The sequence below is a fragment of the Copadichromis virginalis genome, linkage group LG12 (genome assembly GCF_057382275.1).
Source record: "Copadichromis virginalis isolate Kocher_CV1m ecotype Utaka linkage group LG12, C_Virginalis_male_GT1.1, whole genome shotgun sequence".
NCBI classification, from domain to species: domain Eukaryota; kingdom Metazoa; phylum Chordata; class Actinopteri; order Cichliformes; family Cichlidae; genus Copadichromis; species Copadichromis virginalis.
This window is the reverse complement of record NC_140629.1, coordinates 4,453,687-4,474,111: the sequence shown is the minus strand read 5'-3', so window position 1 is coordinate 4,474,111 and position 20,425 is coordinate 4,453,687. Positions and strand designations below refer to the sequence as shown.

The following is a 20,425-nucleotide window of genomic DNA, read 5'->3' as shown; positions in this document are numbered from 1 at the left end:
ACATAGCAGAACAGAGACGATCGAGCACAAAGGTACAAGGGAGTAAATGCTGGAAAGCTCGACACGTGGCACCAAGATGATCTGGCAAAGAAAAAGGAAATGCAGTTAATATACAGATAGAGGCAGAACACAGCTGCAGGTGGGAAACACACAAGGGCAGGAAGTGGAGGATCTGAAAAGATAAACTAAAGCAAGAACAAAATAAAGCAGGAAGTACAAGATATTTCATATCCTTTTGCCTACGTACAGACTCGAAACGATAATACAGGTGCGATCGCCACAAGATGTGAGTTAAGCCATCAGTGATGAACTCAAATGACATCCTCACTCTATCTTTCAGCAGCTGACAGGAATCGAAGCAGGTTTCTAGGGGAAATATTGACTGCCTTAGGGGGCCTTTTATGAAAAGCTCTGCTGTCACAACATCTGTTGATGCAATTTGGAGGAGCAGAAAGCATTGTTACTTTAGCAACAGAGAGGGCACTAGACATTTAGGATCAATAAAAACCATTATGGCTATTTTTTTCTCTAAATGTTGAGCAATGCCTGAAACCAAAACAAGAAATGTTGACTGAGGGATTCTCAGTGTGTGTGTGTGTGTGTGTGTGTGTGTGTGTGTGTGTGTGTGTGTGTGTGGGTGGGTGGGGTGGGGGGTGGGGGGCAATGACAGGAGAAGTGTATCCCCTTGTGGCACACAATAATTCAAAGAAACATTTTTTATGATGACATTTAACATGACATGTATCCACATTAGTCTCTTAACTCAATTTATTTCACTAAAGTATCAGGTCACATTGCTAATTTTGCCCTGAATGATGCCTGTAATAAAAGCCCTACTGCCTGCTCAAGGGCTGCCAGTAGATTCATCTCTCTCACCCACACAGCTCTGGGGCCAGTCTCTCTGTTTGATTAAACTTTGCTCCCCAGTGCTATGAAATATCCAAAGGCACTTAGATTTACAACCTGCTCCGTTAAATTATTGACACCTCAGTACCGTTCCTATCCGTTTCCTGACTAATCCTATGTTGTTACCTCACTTATTTAAGTTGGTGACTTCCACTTGACTTTCAGCTCTAAACCAAGCTGGAATGATTCCTTATCACCCGATGTCCACAGCTATGGCCATGTTTACGTTACACATTCAATATCTGTGGCCGAGTCTCCCGCGCTATGTATATATGTGTCTGTGTTCAGCATGGAACAAACAGCTGCTGCCTTTGAAGCATAGATATAGAGCAGAGGCTCAATGATAGATCTAAATAACGTAGGCTGTGAAGATAAAACAGGTGAGATGAAGAGGGGAACAAAGGATAAAGGAAAGATAGAAAGAGACAGCTGGGGAGACTGAGAGGGTAAGAGATGACGAGAGGAGGCTCTCGGGCCGGGAGGATGTTTAAGCTGTGTCTTTTGAGCAAGCAGGTTAATTTTTCATGCGGCAGTTTGCGAGGCCCCAGCCCAGACAATCCTATGGCTGGCCACGGTTTCCTGAGAGACAGCTTGTTGCTCGAGGCCCCCGGGCGGGTTTCTTGTTGAGCCTGCCTGTAAATTGCCACCAAACTAGTGAATTACTCCATGATGTGTCACAGAGGCAGCCGAAAGGCCTATAGGCATAAAACCACTGACTTATGTTTTCCCTCACAGTAATTCCTCAGTGACAGCTAGGGCGACAAATTGAGACGTCTCAGTTAGAATCCAACATCTCATATTCAAAACAGCTGGTCGTCATTGCTGCTGGAGTTTCTGATGGATTGAATCGACGTGCATGCTGGTTGTGGTTTAACAAACAATTGCAAATCATTTTGAGGCAGATATTGGGGTAATTCATCAGTAAATGGCAAATCTGAGACTATCTTTTTAAGAACAAGACTAAAAGCTTACAGCCAGTGCTGTGTTGCTCTACACAGATACACGGTGGTGCTTTCAGATAAATGTCAATTTTAAGTTGCTAAAAAGCAAAGTGTAGCATTTCAGCATGCTAGCAATTTATTAATTGGAATAGATGGTAAATGGTAAATGGCCTGTATTTATATAGCGCCTTACTAGTCCCTAAGGACCCCAAAGCGCTTTACATATCCAGTCATCCACCCATTCACACACACATTCACACACTGATGCTAAACTCTGTGTCACTGCAGCACTGCATCAGCCCTGAGTGGGTTGGAGGAGACTTAAAGTTGGGGCGATTTTGCTGATGGTAAACTGTGATGTTTTCACCTGTGTGGATACATGACCAATCATCACACAATCCACTCAGCTGACCAAAGGGTGATGACACCTGGGTGTGTGCTGCAGACCACGCTGTCTCCTTCTGTTTCAGCCATAGTCAGTGACCGCTTCCTTTGGCAACAGTGGGGAGCTCTTTGATTAACTTGTGCTTGTCACATAGACCCTCCAACCCACCTCCACAGCATCCTCAGCCTGAGCTTCTACATTTTGGGATCGCAGTTTCTTCCTTTCATATCTCTCCTTGATGGCATCCTCCCAGTGGACTGTCAGTTCAACAATGAAGACAAACTAGCTGGAACTGGACCAGAGGACCAGATTTTGGCACAAGTTGGTGACTGTGATTTCAGCTGGAAAGGTGAGTGTTTTGTTAAGGTCAGCCCTCACTTCCTAATCCATTATTATGTTTCCTCAGAATTTCTGCCCTTCACAGGGCTGAAAAGTGCTCGATGTCTTTTAGAGGATTTTTAATATAAATGGATTTGAACTGTGTGTGAGCCCACAGCGCTATGCAACAGTGCTACACACTGCATCACCGTGCCTCCTTATAATAAACTTAAGGGGTGGGCGGTTCACAGTCATTACACTGAATTGGCCTGAAGAACCAGCCCAGAAGGCTACATAGAAATTCCATTGATAGTAGACCGAGCATCTTATTGTTTACATTCAATCTAATTGGCAGTTGGGTGTGTAACATGGCCATAAACACACTTTTTCATTGACCATAACCAAGTGATTTAGATGCCTAACCCTAATCATTCATTAACCCAACTTCATAACTTTACCTCATTTGCGTCACACTATACTTGACCTGTAAGACACGACTTGAGAATGTCAAAAACTTCCAGGAATGGATTTTTGTTTTTATGTCCATATTCTTATACCAACGTTTTTGTCTGGGGGAAAAAGCGTTCGCCATTTCAACTATGCCTTAAAAAAAGAGATGGTTTGTTGAACAGAGGTAATATACTGGCACGATGTGTGCACAAATTCTGTTGTGACACTGAAAGATTTTTTTTATTTTATTTACAGCAGTGTAGGGATTTGTGCATCTTACAGCTATCTGGGGTTCCACTGTGAAATCTAGCCTTATTGATTTCTGTGGGGCTACATTCCTTACAAAGGACACAGCGTGTACTTGGAGAGAGCCTTTTTATTGCCTGCTTCAAATCTCTCAACTCTCAATCTCATGTCAGTGCCACACAGCAGACTCTTAGAACTATCGCAGCGGAAAATAACTTTAAGCAATGAGCAACTTGACCTCAGCAACATCAAATGAATCCTTATCGTGGTGGCAGACACAAAGAAAAACAATTCTGCCACTTAAATATCATAAAAAAGCATGACAGGTTCCCTTCCTTTAGCTTCCAGCGCAGCTGGGGCTAAGCATTTCAAACAGACTAGCGTTTGAATGACTGGGATGTGGGAGCTCAGAGTCTGTAGCTATGGATTAAGCTCACAGCAAATAGTTGCATGGAAGAAACAGAGGTAATCTCTTCCCTCTCCTCCACGGCCCTCTCACCATACCTGTTCCCCCCTTTTTTAATCTCCTTACTGAATGAGTTCTCGCAAAGCAGCTCAAACAGAGAGGGGTTTATTCACAGCAGTTAAAGTAACATGAAAACGATACCGTCTCAAGATGAAAAGTGCACCGGCGCAAAGATCGATGCACCGCTCACCTGGTTATCCTTCTTCAAAGTGACATATAGGCCCAGCGGCTGCCTTATTCAAACTTCAATGAAAAGTAAATGAGGGCATATAACAAACTCAGCAATGGGCCTTGAACTGTGGACAGCTGTAAACAAAAGACAAGAGTCTTACAATTTTATAATTGCATATGCACAGGTTACAGCCTAACCTGATGTTTATCATAAAAGGATCATCATGCTCACTCACTCAGTGCAGACTGTGGTTTAATCACCTGCAGTGCGCTGGATAATTTACCCTGCAGCACTCTGTATTTGCATAAAAGTACTTTCATTTTGCATTTTGATGCATTGCTTTGCATTTCCACCAAAGATTCTTATGTTAAAGAAAATTTCCACACCTGATCCACTGCACTAACTACCTAAGTACTCCAGGATAGCATTTGTAGCTTTGACTCTCCTGTTTGGCATAGTGTGAAAATCAGGTGATAAGCCAGAGGATTCCTATAAGCAAAATTTCACACTCAGTGGTGCGGTTCATCTTCAGGTTCCATACTTATTAGACGATTGACACTAAGTCTCTAGCACCATTCATCGGTCACAATATAGCTGCAATATAATATTTTGCTAAATTCTTTCATTCATATGCGTTACGAGTTCATCAGAGAACACTTGACAGCATGCCATGTATTTGCTAATAAAGTAATAATAACCTAAACAGCAAGCTTCTTTCATTTAAGCCCACAGCAAGAGAACAGGTTTCCAACTAAGCAAAGTATTATGCAAATACTCACCAGACATTTACAAAGGAACAACTTCCTCGACTTGTGTAACTGGAAATGAGATGCAGATCCTCTGGAAGTAAACATAATCTACAATCTATAAACTAGCTTGCCTAGAAAATTGGACTGTTGGCTTCTGAGGTTATGTTTCCATGTAATTGAAGAAGTCGATTGAGAAAATACCTTTATGAAAACATAATCACAGTATAGAGTATCGATAACGGTGTTAACCTGAGATACCTGTTCCTACACGTCTGCATCACAACCTGATGGCTCTGCAGGGGAGAAAATAAACATTTATAAAGGCTTGCAAAAGTCTCTGTTACAGTTTGGGTGGTGTTACAGTCACAGTAAGGGCAGTGAAACCTTTAACTGAAAAAAATATTACACAGTGGAGTGATTGTATAATGTCATTGCCCTGATTTCTCCTGATAGAAAGCAGATAAATTAAGCAGTTTCACTTTGCACAGGATTCCCTGGAATTCCCTCAGGGACCCCCTGGAAGTGCTCACTCTGCAGAGACACAGCAGTCCTGCTCAGGCTTTACAAAAAGGTTTGGGGCAGGGTAAATATGACAAACCCATATTTCAAATATATATTTTATTACAGTGCACTCATGAAATTCTGACCTTTATGCGACAGTGAAACGCAGCTTTACAGCTTTGCACTTTCTGTTGTCTGCTGGTGAATTTAGAGAGTTGGGGGTTGAGGTGGGGGAGAGGGGGGGGGAGAGTCAGCATGCTCGGAATGGAGAAGCTGTCAGAACCTGATAGATGAGAGTGTGTGAGAGGGAGACAGCGCAAACCGTCAGCGGGAAACGGCATGATGTGGCATCAGCTCCGGCAGACAGACAGACTAAAATAGTGCCTTGTATGACAAAGTGTACCCAACAGTGAGAGAGAATGATTTTCCCTTTCTCTCTGGCTTTCTTTTTTTTACACACGCTTCCTTCCTATGGTAAATTGTAGGCCAGAGGTGGCGGAAATACGTCAGTTATGTGGGTTCTCTGAAGCTTGACTGCGTATCTTAATTTCGGATGAAGGGAATGAGAGATAGAGAGGGGAGGGGGCAGAGAGAGAGATTTTAATCACTCCTGTCGCTTTAAGGACACTTATCAAAGCCTTATTATGCGAACAGAAAATACCAGGAGCCACTGAGCAACTGAGGGACGGACTGGAGTGGAGGTTTGTAGGGAAACTCAACGTTATCTAAACTGGAATAGACCGCTTCGTTGCCCTATGGAGTTTGGATGTCTGTCTTATCCGGACGGCTCGGGTCATTTAGGAAACACTGCGCATAGCCTAAGTAGCTCTCAGACTTCGGATCCTTTGCTTCTGAAGCGCAGAGCGGAGAGGAATATGGCTTAAAAGTCAAAGCGTCGTCCGCGGGATTATTCTCTCATTCGACAGCTTCTATCGACACGTTTACCAGGCGTTTATTATCAGCATTATCTCGGACGGATACTGTCCCGATACTGTCTCTCTCTCTCTTTTTTTTCTTGCCAGACTTGGATCATGGATTGGGGTGGTGGAAAACAACAACGGGCAGCGACATGATTTCTCTGCGCTGTCTGCAGTATGCTGCGAGCTCCCGCTTTGAACGCCGCTCGTTATTACTGAGATGCCACAAAAGTTACGAGACGAGTGCAGTGCGCGGATTTTGAGCGTTTCGCCGTTTTTTTGCACCTGCTTTAGCGGCCAGCGCGTCGACACGGCGCAGATTCGTGACAGAATAGCGTGCGGATCCGCGTCGCTTCGCTCACTCTCACCCAGTCGCTCGCCTGCGCGGGGATACTTGGAACGTTTGCTTATCGTAATGGAGATTGGCGAGGTTTATACTCAAGGTCATCCACTGTTGTGAGGCTACGGTCGCCTCGTTATTTACAGAGCCCTGCACGCAGCGCTGTCTCCACGTTATAGCGCAGCGCAGGCTACGATCCTCAGTCCGGTGTGTGTGTCTGCGTGTGCGTGCGTGCGCGTGTGTTATTTGATATTGCGCGAGCTGTGGAGTAATATTGCTGTTTCTTTCGGACTCTGGGAGAATTCTCTGACAGCATGGATGGGAAACTGAAGCAGGGTCGGAGATGTCGATCCAAGCGGGAGAGAGTGCGGAGGTTGCGGGAGGCTGGGAGCAGAGACGCCCGCAGCCCCGACCCCAACTCCTCCTGCTCCGACAGGGAGGGACACAGTCCGGGGAGGGACGCCGCCTCCCTGCCCGGTAAAAAAGCTCCGCACCCCGCGGCCGCCGCCAGAGTCTCGCGCCCCCCGCGGCGAAAGAGACGAGAGTCCAGCTCGCAGGAGGAGGACATCATTGATGGATTTGCTATCGCCAGCTTCATCAGCCTGGACCGTCTGGAGGTAAGGAGGAAGCGGATCGTTAACTGTTTGTGTGTTTGCATTCTTCATCATGTGTCAAGAGTGTGTGTGTGTGTCTGTCTGCGCGTGTGTGCGTGTAAGTGGGTCCTCACCCACTCACCAGCAACATGAAGGACTAGTCCAATTTGTAGCCAATTTACTTGAGATGGCGGTAATGAGATGGATGAGGATTACTCTTGTAATCGTCTGATATTTGTAGATGAGATCAGTGCTCGCTTTGATGTGCGTCTGTTTGGAGTCCTTGTCATGAAAGTGTTTACAACACACACACACACACACACACACACACACACACACACACACACACACACACACACACACCTGTTTCTTGAAAATTACTTGCTTCAGAGAGCCAGCATATGATTGGAGAATAAACAGGTGCTTTGGTGGGACAGGTTTGGATCTGGTTTGTGCGTTTTTCTGTTTTCTGCTTTCTTGACACTCCGACCTCTGATAAACTGCCTATTACATCATTCGTGTGTTGGAGGCTCACACACCACGTGCTGATAACTCTGCTGCTGTCATTACCGTGTGGTAGCTATGTCAGATGTCAGAGCAGTGATTTCAGGAAGAGAGGAGGTCCCCTTGTGACACCCTCCTTTATTTAGCTCCTTTATCTCATTACATTCAAAATGACAAATGAAACATAGCTCCCTGTGGGATATTAGGCAGACTGATGAGGCAGGTTTGTTGTTGCTTTTTTATGGCTCATTCTGAGGATGGTACTGTATATAAATAACTACCTTTAAAAATATATACCTAATATTCACTGGTGTCTGTGTATTTTAAGATGATGGCCTCGTTTGAGAGGCCGTGGATCCAATCACACCTTTCTATGTAAGCTTAACTATGGTGGCTATTAATCAGTCATCAGTCATGCCTCCTACATAGCTCTTATTCAATATAATGGTGGACTGCGTGTTTGCAGCATAAAATCTTAACCAGTTGTCTATTCTGAATGTAGGATTCACTCACTTGAAGCTGATAATCAATTCTCCACTGCCCAGCTATTAACAAGTTTAACCTGTCAGGGTCATCTGTGATTATCCTGCAATTCCATTTAGCTTCATGGTACTTAAAGCAGGCGGGAAAGCAGATAGGAGTGCAAGGGCGATCCCTGAAATATTGTTGGGAATGAACTTATATGAGAAGAATAATGATGTAAAAGGCGAGTGCAGTGATGTAAAACTGCTTTAATGACACTGCAGAGTTTTTTGGCTAATCAGGCTAAATTTCACAAGCGGCACTCACCCCAGATAAACTTGTGTGTTGCTGCCCATTCTCCTCATTCATCTCCATGTGATTTTGTATGTAAAAGCACCTTTGCCCTCTGTGCTGCATGGCAGCCACTTCTGATGGCTGGAAGACTTTGAAGTGCGCTGCACTTAATGACTTCTGGGAAAAGTAACACGTGTTGTGATGCTGTAAGACGTCTTTTTAGTTCACAAGTTGGACATCTGTCTCTGATGTGGGAGATGAGGTTAGATTTATCCTTTGAGGGTTTATCTTAATAAAAACATTACAGTAAATAAACGCTGCCTCTGTGAGAGCGAGGCGAAGCCAGATAATTATCCAATTTTGGTTTTACACATTTACTAGCTATAATAATTCTCTGTGTTGAGTGAACACAGAGAAAGAACACTGTGCGCTGCACAGAAGCTTATGTTTCAAGGCTACGCAAATGAGGCATGATACAGCTCAATGTGAAATGATACTCACATACCAGCTACTTGTTGATAATTGGTCTGATTTGCATGCAAATGGCCTGCGCTTATTAAATGATGTTAGTGGATCTGGTACAATTAGAAGAAGAGATGAGCACAGATAGGGGTTTTTTTTTGTGCCTCTGATTTCTGTGCATGTGGTGAATGAAATCAGAGTGTTGACTTAGTGCTAATTTCGTGTATTGTTTGCTGTAAGTGACAACGCTAATGACATTTGTTTTAGCTGCATCACTGAGAGTGAAATGGCCTCTCCGCGGTGTGTGCCCACCGGAACCATCACATCGTCTGTCCATGAGTCATTCTTTCACCTACTCACCGCGTGCTTGAGTGGAGCTCATGACCTACTCTACCTGTGCTAATTACTCATCAATTATGGGGGGGGGGGCAGTCAGGGAATAGCTCTGACTTATTGCATTATGCTCCGATAAGCTGGCACACCATCTGGAGAGCGAGCGTGTGGTCCTCCTGACCTCTTTAAAGTGACTGATGGTCAGCACGGTTGTGTTTATGTCAGGCCATACAGTCGGTCTCATTAGGATTTCACCGTCATTATTTATTCCACCCTCCCCGGGTTCAGTGAGCCCATATGGCCAACATAGCAATATTTACTTGTGTTTAATCTCATTGCTTTCAAATCTCCCTGTAATCTTTTTTCGTGTGTGTGTGTGTGTGTGTGTGTGTGTGTGTGTGTGTCTGCTCTCTGATGCACTTCAGGGTGAATGTGTTTCATAAAATCTACGTCACCTTTGGGTTACTGCTGTTTGATTGTCCCATTCTAGTCTGTAACTCATGCCTGAGGTTATGGGTTACTCCCAGAGCACTTCCACTCTAAGCTCACTCAGTTGATATTCCAGCTCAGCGCCGATAGGATCGAGCTCCCTCGATAAAGGCTTAGGCTGTGTGGTGGTCTTGCCTGCTACCCCGTAACCCGGTTTCATTACAGCCGAAAGCAATTTGCAGCCACAGCCGCATTTGATTACACCGTGTTTATTCGCTTTGAATCCCCTCGTTTCTCGCAGGAAAGCCGCTTACTTACCTGTGCAAATCGACTATGCAAACACAGCCGTGCTGCTTTGTCACGGGCAACTTATGATGATGTTTTTTTTAAATGGGGGTATGATTCAGTGATGATTCAAAAAGAGTCAATCTGTTACTGTGGGCTGTTGAAAAGGAGAAAAGCTCATGCACAGTTTCTGTGGTTTTTATTTCTTTTTTAAGTAAAGAATGAAATCATTGCGCATGAGTCAGGAAAATTATTCCCTTATTTTTTTCTCTTTTTAAGAAACACGACTTTAAGAAGAAGGATAAATTAGCCCGTATATTAGTCTGAGTAACTTTGGGGAATTCTTTCAGTTCCTGAAGGCCAATTTCGTGGACATAGCAGCGATATAAAACAATTATGCTTTACAGCTTATACCCTCCAGAAGTCTCCCTGTGTGTATCGAACAAGTGAGGAGATAATAAAATGACACAATTATCCATCTGTCAACGTATTAATAAGATGTTTGATTTGCTCCATTTGCTCTGTGAGTGATGTCGGAGTGGCAAATCCCCTCTCGTTAATCCACAATCCTTCTGTTCATCTGCTTTAACATGAATTTACAGATTTGTTTGGGTTTTCCGTTCCGCAGCGTGGGTTTCTAAATTCAGTCTAATGGGGGATTTAGGTTTAGTTGATTTAGTGATATTACAACAGTGTGAAGGGCAGGAGGCCAAGGGGGTCTGGGATTCTGGCGGAAAATGGGTTCATATATCAAAGACTCTGTCTCTTTGTGTATCCAGGGATGTTTTGCTTGCTGTTTTCCTGCATGGCTCTGTTTTCTCAAGTTTTGCACACTAATCATCCTCGATCGTTGGCTACTGAGTAGCACCGCTGGTGGAGTATGGGGAAATTAAGTCCCTTGCCCTCAAGGAGCTTGACAGTAGTTGTTAGGGAAACTGAGATTTGTTGCTTCATTTTCTCTGCCTGTGTTTTGGCAGCTGGTGCATGGATTTAAGCCAGCAACATTCCAGATACAAATATGTGTCATTATATATCATCAAGTGCTGCGATGAAGTCAGAGCAGCAGTTAGAAAGATTTTTTTCGCCCCAGAGACTTCCCCTTAATATAGCTACACTCGAGTGTCTCATAGTTAGCACCCAGATATGACCACATGCTAACTATTTGGAGTCGTTAGTAAGGCCGGAACTCAAGATTTCATGTTAGAAAGCACACTTGTGCAGAGACGTGCCGATAAATCCTGAGCTTAAACTGAAGGTTTGGCTTTCAGCAGATTGACGGATTGTGTAAAGCTTTAAAGAGCCCAAAAATCCTATAATTTCACATCTTTTCCCTGGGTCAGCTTTGTGTTTCCGCTCTGCTCGTTGCCACTTGAGTAACACGATGCAAACCAATACTGGCACCTTAAACCGCAGCGGTCCTTGCTGTAGTGAGATGTCTTGCTTCCATGGTGAGGCAGCAGATTTGTTGCAGGGGTTGCAGCAATCTTGCTTCGTGTTTTCACTTTCCCCCAACGGTGATAGTGCTGTGCATCATATGTCGGCACTGACAAACAACTCCGGCTTTAATTAACAAGGCAGCCCCCCGAGGCTCCGTTGCTCATTGGCTGACGCATCCCATGGAGAGAGCTTTCTTAATGCCAGTGGGACGTCCCCAAGCCCTGGCTGTCTCTAACTGTCACACACTGTAGGCGACAGCGTGGCTGATAAATGCATGGTCACATTCGCAAGCCTTTTCTCTGTCTGACACGAACACATGACCGAACCTCCAGCGTGCAGCTGTCCAAGTTGTATATTCTTAAAGTTTTCCCTTAAAGAATGGCTTCCTAGTCAACTGGTCATTGTGCATTTATATTGATTTAATTATTGAATAACATCAGAACATGATAAAATGTGGTATTTTTTTCTTTCAGGAAGTAATTGTTTATGAGTCCTTACTAATATAATGTTGTTGTGTCACAGCAAGTCGTGAGTTATTCATTTACGCGCTGCCTCATGCTGCTGGAATCAGCAGCCTGTCGTGTTTGTGCTCTTCCAAACACATGTTGCCAACAGGAGAGTTGCTGAGTGCCCTCTGGTAGACAAAGCATGCAACATCAACACTCAGACATGGTTGAAAGGTATATATAAATGCAGATCGGTCAAATAGCTAATAGATAGTTAACTGTCTGATTTGCTAATGATGACGTCACTGGTGCCATGCGGTTTGAGTTTGCTTTTTCCTTTTTTGTGACCCATCAGGCCTTCGTCAATTCATTTAATCAACCAACTTTTGGTTGATGACGATGCTGCGGATCTGGAAGCAGGATGATCACTTTTCTCTGTTACTGACAACACCGTATTCACAAAAGTGTGAGGCCTGCTTAGAGATCGCATGTAACGCGTATTTGTATTAGGAACTTCCCAAAGCTGATCTAGGCTGCAAATGATCTTCTCCAAAAAAGGGGAAATGAGCATCGCAGTTTCCCAAAGCTCAACTGCAAAATAGTGTATAAAGAGATTTGGTTTACTGGCATTGTGAATACCAGCAAGCCAGTTCTGGCATCCCTTTTGTTCATTTCTAATTAACACTTATAAATTGTTTCAGCTGTTAAGATGTTAATGAGTTAATGTGCAGGTGCTTTCATTTTTAGGTGCTGTTGTAGATTCCATAGCAGGTTCAGTGCAGTTTTTTCAGTGCCTGTTTTAAGGAATATGAACATGTTTTTATTTTGCCCAATGAGAAATGTTACATGGCTTTTTGGCTTATTATAGTTTAAGAAAAAAAGGGGAGAGAGTGAATAAAAAATGTAGATTTAATTTGATTTGATTTTGTGACCTTATCATTTTACCAGCCTATAAATAGCAGCCCAATGGAGAGCTCCTGAGGGAGTCACATGTTACACTGGAAGGGCAAAGCATCATAGATTTCAGTGACAGTGGACCAAAATAGGTACATTTGTTTAAACCTACCTTCCTTGTGTATCTTCTGACCACTAGTAGAACTAGAAAGTAGTGTTTTGTTTTTGTTTTACTATTTCTTGTTTAATTTGAGTCAAACATCCGCACATGCACAGGTACAAGCATGCAAACAATGCAGTTTACATTCCTGCTGCCGGTTTCACATTATTCACTCAGATCAACAGTTGGTTGCAACACAGGGAAATAGTGTTCCTGTAAAGGCAGATAAGAAGACGGCAACCTCGCAAACGTGGGCGTTAACTGTATTTGATTTAAGATGTTTACAAAAATCAGCTACAAGGACGCACAAATACTATATTAATAAGGAGCATTGTTCTGAAGTACTGTTCTTGATGGCAGTGAAAGCGAAAGTCGGTGGTTTAACAGTCTGTCTGAGAAGAGAGCAAACCTGAGAACACGTTTGATGGCCTCTTTTGTGCATTTATTGAATCACTTGCACAGATTTTTTTCAGTTACTAACAAACAAAAAACAACAACAAGAAGACAAGTTATGAAAAATGTCACGAGCTAAGAATGAGTTGTATGTTCTTATCATGTGTGATAATATGTATTTGTTGATTTCTGAAGGTTGGAAACCAGTGGGATTAATGGCTGCCCTCTCCAGCGAGAGCTTTGTGAAACTGTCAGTTGTCTGTTTTTAGGGGTCTGAATGTAACGACACTTTTAACTGTCAGAATAAGAGCCTCTTTGTTTTCAAGCTCAAAGCTGTAAGCTTGGTGACAGTGCACACTGACACATAATAAGAGGCACATAAAAGCACGTGGGTAACTTGTTGTAGGCATATATATCCATTTCCTGCTTGTCGTCCTGAGCCGTCTTCCATCTTCCTGTCTCCATATTTTCATTGCGGTGAATGACAGGATGTAATTAGCTTCTGATTAAGATGCTGTCCCTGAGCCTGCGATGGATTAGGAGCTGCACTGTTATAAGGTTTCCACAGTAATTATCTGCTGCTGATTTGTACTCCCCCCCTTTTTTTGTTGCTTTTCACAACCACTCTCTGGCTTCTTGATTAATGAATGTTATTAAACAATGTAAACAAAAGACATTTCATTTGAGTAGTTTAAGAAAAAGACATTTTGGGGGGATAACTTCATAGTAATCATAATTGTCATTCAGCTGAGGTATTTTCCAGCCCTGTGATTTTGGTTAATATATAATGGTGCACTTGGCCGCGGAAGCTCTGAATGAATGACTAGCAGACGAGGGCTGTGAAGGATTTACAATAAAAGTAATGAAACCTAAATAGAGAGGGCACTCTTTAAGTGGCTCATTAAGTAATGGCTGTTTTCCTTTTCAGCCGTGTCCTTCTCTGGCATAGAGCAAAGAGAGAGCTCTGAAAGCCTGGCTTACTTCAGCCTTCATATCACTTGAATCCCTTTTCAACATTTTGTTTATGTGCACGATTGGAGGTCGCTTTTTCCAGCCTTGCAGACTTATTTTGTAGAAAGGTTGCGGTGTCACTAAGAGTTGTGTGTTGGGGAAAAGTATTGATAATGATTTCAACAACACTCTGCTGCAAGCAAATATAAAAGCTTTTGTGTGTGTGTGTGTGTGTGTGTGTGTGTGTGTGTGTGTGTGTGTGTGTGTGTGTGTGTGTGTTTGCTTGTTTGCAAGAAACAAGCTGTACCTGAGAAAGAGAAAGGACCTGAGTTTACCAGGCGACATATTCGAGTTGAAATGATGATATGGTTTATGTACTTTAAATAAAGATAAAATTAGCTGCATAATGTGACAAAGAACATGCCTCTTTGGCTTTATCCCGGTTTTAAACTAGGCAGAACTTGCAAGCCGAGAGCTCGAATAAGGAATAATTACTACTAAACGTAAGCGTAGAAGTGCAAAAGTCTTGGATCAACCTTTATTTCTTTACATTTTGCTGGGAAAATCGGTACGGGGTTGAGTTTGTACAACTCTAACAAGCTTAAAAGTCAATATTTCGTATGGCTGCATTTATTTTTCAACATAACCTGAACTCTCTTATGTGATCTTCTTTTAATTTATTAAAGCAATCATAAGGATTAGTTCTCCAGGCTTCTTAAAGTACATTCAAAGCTCTTCTTTGGATGTTTCTGCCTTTTGTTCTGTTCTGTATCAATAAAGTTGAGTTTTGGGCTCCAGGGAGACCAATCAACGACTGAGAGCGCTCCATTGTGTGTTCTTCTATCCAGATATACTTTTACTGCATCCTCAGTGTGTTTGGGTTGTGGTTTCGCTCATAAATGAAGCTGTTGCCAATCACTCACTTTCCAGATGGTGTTGCATGGTTGATCAACGTCTGATGGTACTTTCCTACCTTCATTCATTCCATTGGCTGGCTGAAATATAGCCCCAAACCATGACAGAGCCTAAACTGCATTTTGCAGATGGCTCCAGTGACTCACTGTTGTATTTCTCTCCCGACATCCCGACAGAAATTGCAAATTTGGATGAATCGCTCTATAAGACCTGTTGCCACTGACTTTTCAGTCCAGTAATTTTTCATACCTAAGGCTTAAGGATGTCTTCTCGACAGCCACCGTTCCTTTGAGATACAAACAGTAGATAGATCAAGGGTGAGATAATCTCTCAGGTCCTGCGTCAGATCTTTAACCCTTTAGAGCCGGTCAGAGCAGGCACGCTCTGTTTTGCGTAACTATTTTTAAATCCCGGTCTGCAACCGCGTAAGCTAGCGCAATAATTTTTTTTGCATATGAAACTGGAGGAGTTGTACTTACATCTTATGTCATCAGCTTGCCCTAAGTCACAGTTTCCTTCCACATATAGCTTTGCAAAAACTGCATAAAAAGCACTTGCAGCAACAAAAACATAATATTCCAGAAACACGCTTCGCCGATCCGATCAGCTGTTCATAACACTTCCTACGTTGGAATAGACGTCAGTGCGAACTTTTGCATGTCCGCCATGACCTGCCCGAAACCGGAAGTGACGTCATTTTCGCGGAAATGTAGTTTTTTTTACCATCAGGGCCTCATGGCCTATACTGGTGTTTTTAAAAGTTATCTTTGACTTTATGACTTTCTGTTTCTTTTCTGGGATGCTTAGGACTCATATTGCACTGCTGGAAATAGTTTATTTTGATGCATATGCTGCTTTTTTGCAAATTTGCATTATAATATTTATTTTCGTTTTTCCTGCAGTATATAAAAATTGGTGTATTTCAAAAATAAAACTATGAAGACACTCAAAATAAATTTCCTGTGGTAGGAAACTATTTTGTGCAACTTTTTTGTATTTACAGTTTTGAGGGATAAGCCTCTTAAATTTCTCTAACTAGAAATATATGTTAAAAAAACAAAAACGATTTTAAAATTTTTTTGTAGTTTATTGCACTTTTTTGCAATTTATGTAATTACTATGCATTTAATGAATACATATTATTAAAATCTGGGCTATAATTGTTGTATTGATGTATAGCAACTTGAAATGCTCCCAAAAATGGCTCCACACCATGTAAAAATATAATATAAGCTCTGGCGGACTTGGTTCTATGGTAGGTCTTAAAGGGTTAATGGATTTTATTCCTATTTCAAATGCTTTTTCTCATAGTTTTTTTCCTTGCTACTATTTGTTTTGACCTCCACTTGTTCAATTTCTTCAAAATGTTCAAGGACGCACTGCACACCATGGCAAAAAAAGGCCCTGTTTTCAGCTAATAGCTCTATTGCTGCAAAAATAGTATTTTATGCCAACCTGTGGTATCATTAGATGTTTTTTTTACTTTTATAAGTAAATAAAATTTGAGCAGAGTAGATAAAGATGCTACACAATGTTTAAAATCTCTACAGCTGACACTAAAATACCATATTTGACCGCATTCAAGCTTTCACTTTCATGATACAGTTTAAAGCTTTTAGAGACCCGGGATGATTCAGCAACATGGTATTAGTGGCACAAATCTCAAGTCTTCAAAAACAGCATGCAGATTACAAATCAGCCTCCAGTCCATGTGGTCATGTTTTTCAGGAATGGCTTGTTTTCAAAGGCATGACTCACACAGTCGTGACATTGTGCAGTCTTGCTGCATGTTTTCTTAATAGATCGCTCTTGGTGTGAAAGCAATTAGCGTTAACAGTTGTCGACATGCTCTTCTGCTACCAACACTCACTACCAACACCAGCTCTGAGGGGAATAGTCTTTATAGGCCAAGCGATGCTGACAATAATTGCTCAGCACTCAGCTCCCCATCTGAAATAAGATACAGTGATATGTTAGGCTGCAATTTATTACAGCTCATTGTTTGTTGGTGTGTTGATTGCATTTGCAACATTTAGCCTTTTCTGTGTATGAGTTTCTGTGTGGGTGCAGGCGAAGCCAAATAAGGACTGTTGCTTCAGTGTTTTGTGCGATAGCTTTGGCAGCCATATAACAAGCCGTGGCCAAGATAATAGAGCTTAGATAAGAGGTTGGTTATGCAATGTGGAATTTCTCTCTTTCCTATTGCTACGTCGGCTCCATTCACTGTCTGGATGACTTTTGTGTAACAACAGTGGATTGAGCTGCCACGCTCAGTTGTGCCGTCGTTATGAAGCACCTTGTCGCCCATCCGCACTCTCAGAAAGACTGTGTGGGGGCAGGAGTTTGTCACTCCTGATGCACTGTAAATGAAGGGAAAGTCGTTTTTCCCTCCATCTGAGTGATTATCGCCCTTTCACTGACCATTGTTATCCACTTCTGATAATGACTGTCAGGCAGTTTTCTTGATATGTGGTGCAGTCGGTATTTCCCCTTGCGTCTTCTTGCTTGCTTTTCATAGTGCAGTGTGGCTTTGAGGATTATTGCCTTATTTGTTATTATGATCTTCTTTATTTTATTAACTTTTCTATCTTCCTGTGAATAATATGACATAGCAAGTTTTTCAAAACTATCAATAAACGATAGTGACGAGCCTCTTGCATGTTGGGTAGCAGTTAAATCGATCTTTTCTGTGCTTGCTGCAAATGAATGCTGTTGAGTGCTCCACAAAATCGGGGAGAAAACATACAGTCATGGTTCTGTGCAACAATTCAGTACTGAAAAACACCTTTGATATTGGGATAAAGTGCTAGAAAAGTCATTTTCTTGTTTTCCCACAGACACTGTTACATGACCAGTGTTTGAACATTTCTACTCATGAGTACAACAACCTAATATCACTTCATTCCACAGGCCGTTGGCATCTCCCATACAAACTTTTGTTGGCAAGATTTGCTTTTCTAAGCAATCTAAAAACAACAATAAATCTATCAGATCTTTATTTCAGAGTAGCATAACCACGCTACCATATGTAATTTTGCTCTGGAACCGGTTCTCAGATGGTATTATGTGGAACGAAGTTTGGAGACTCCCTAATCAGTTTTTAATTACCAACAAAATTAAAGATATTTCTTATAAATGAATACACAGAATTTATCCTTCTAAAGATTATCTTCAAAGCAAATTCAATTTAGACATTGATACAAGCTGCAGCTTTTGTAAAACTTCCAAGGAATCTACTACACATCCTTTTTGGTTTTGTAACCTTGTGCAAGATTTTTGGCAGAGTTTATGTGTTTTTATCTCAGAAAATGTATTTAAAGGATTTGTAGTGTTTTGGAAATATGTTTTGTTTGGTCTGCACAAAAACCAAAGACAATTCAACTTTGATAACAGATATATGATTAACTTGTTAATTTTAATGGCTAGATTTCATATTCACAAGTCCAAATGTTTAGGAAGACATCCCTCTTTTTATGTATTCTCCTTTGAACTTGTACAGTATCTTAATTCAATTAAGAACTCCACTAACCCAAAAGCTATAAAAACTATTGGTGTTTGTAAAAAAAATCAAGATCTTTCAATCACTTTGTTCTTTGGCTTGATCAGTTACTTTCCCCCTAACATATTTATATTGTAGGTTCTGAAAACTGTTCTTTTATTTGTTTGTCTATGGTATGCAATTTTTTTTGTAAGTACAACACCATTAATATGGTACTGTTTAATTCTATTTTGTATTGTACTGATGTTTAAATAAAGGTTTGAATGTAAAAAAAAAAAACTACGACAAGCGACGTTAGCAACAACGACGGTAAAACCATCGTGTGGCTCCGTCCGCATGTTTATTTTCACAATAAAGCTGAAGATCCTGTTGAGATTTTTCAAAATAAACTGCATCATGTGAAATAGAATGCAGAGTGTTTACAGATGAGAAGCTAAAAAGAGCCGTCAGGTGCTTTTCCCCGCAGCACGCTGTGTAATAATTAGTCACAAAGAAAATTGAGGCCGTTTCAACTAATGTAACACTCGACTCCAGGTACACGACGCCCAGCTGAAAACACTTCACGCAAGTCAAGCTGCCCGAGATTCACAGATTACAGAAAATGTAGAATTTTTGTTATTATATATGTCGGGACGATAAATCCCTTATGTCGGGATATGAGATTTTGGTTATATATCGCACAGCCCTAATTCCAGCAAGAAAGTCATAACAAGAGTTGTTCATTTCCATAGAGCATTTTCAAAAGAGCCATTCAGTCACCAGGCTTACATCGTGGGTTTTTTTGTCAGGATCTGCCGATGGTGCACAAAAGCTAAAAATGTAGCTGTCAAGAAAAACTCAAAGGGAGTTTCCTGCTCTGATTTGTGACTTTTAAATCCTTCTTCTCCATCCGTCTTCTCGGCAGTATTCAGTGACTTTCCCGTAATTCAAAACTCCAATGCTTAGAAATGACCTGAGGGTGTAATATAAACCTGTAGCACGTTGCTCGTTGGACACTTACTTTTTTCATGTAAAGTTACACTTAGGATATCATGAAAATAAAATGTGACTGTAGAATATGTGGAAACAAACAGATCCCTTCATGTATTAAATGATGCTCTATGAGAAAAAGAGAAAAAGAATGATTATATGTGTTTGGCCTAAATGTTGGGCCACATTTGGCTAAAGCTGATGGTGTTGAGTCCTGCCCAAATATCATGAAGCCTGTGACATTTGGACTTCCAGCGATCAGCCCATTTCATAACTCCTGGGCCATATCTGACCAACTGAATACTCGCTGGTGCCGTAACCAATCCACAGCACAGCCACAAGTAGCCCAGATGAAGCCCAAAATAAGTTTGCCAGATATTGTTTTAAAATAATATCACTTTTGTTTATATAACAGTATAAGAAGTCACTGAAGAGTGATCACATTGTGGGTTTTTACTTTACGATTATGTGGTTTACGTGCTGTTTTAGAGGGTTTTTGATGCTGCCAAGATTAAATTACAGGGGGAAACACAAAACCCTTCTGGCGAATTTATTATGTATTGATTTGCCATAACTCATGTTCAGTTTAAAGCTAATATAAACATAGTTCGTGCTTTAACACATTTCCTATAATGGTTACACTTCTGTTCGAGAGGCAGTCTCCATGGTTCTGTATGCGTCTGTTGAAGGTTTCGTCAGTTTTATAACAGGCTTGACCTGATGCCAGCTCAGACATTTACTTTATGAATCCTCGGGGCGTCTATGAAAGTCAATGTTCCGGCTGTGTGCTCAGCAGAGTGAATAGGAAGAATGTGTTTGAAATATAATGGGACATATAATAAGGGATATGTAACACAGCCACCGCTGCAGTAAAAATCTGCAAAGGCAAGACAATCGCTGTCACGCAGAGGGATCTGGCAGGAAGATCTGCAGAGAAAAAGTATTGTCAGTATTTGTTTCCTCTTTCTGTACAGACAGCACATATATTCAGTTTTCTGGTTTTTTCCG

General features: G+C 41.7%; 1 protein-coding gene across 10 annotated transcripts in view; it reads left to right on the top strand.

Annotated features, from left to right (window-relative positions):
- The first annotated feature begins 5,693 nt into the window (after nucleotides 1–5,693).
- The window catches only part of fbrsl1 (fibrosin-like 1), a 288,396-nt gene continuing 273,664 nt past the window's right edge, over nucleotides 5,694–20,425 (top strand). For all 10 annotated transcript variants that reach the window (XM_085474425.1, XM_085474432.1, XM_085474424.1 and 7 more), the window contains exon 1: nucleotides 5,694–7,008. In XM_085474425.1, the coding sequence (XP_085330551.1) occupies nucleotides 6,706–7,008 (303 nt within the window). In that variant the 5' untranslated portion in view covers nucleotides 5,694–6,705. The remainder of the gene's footprint in view (nucleotides 7,009–20,425) is intronic.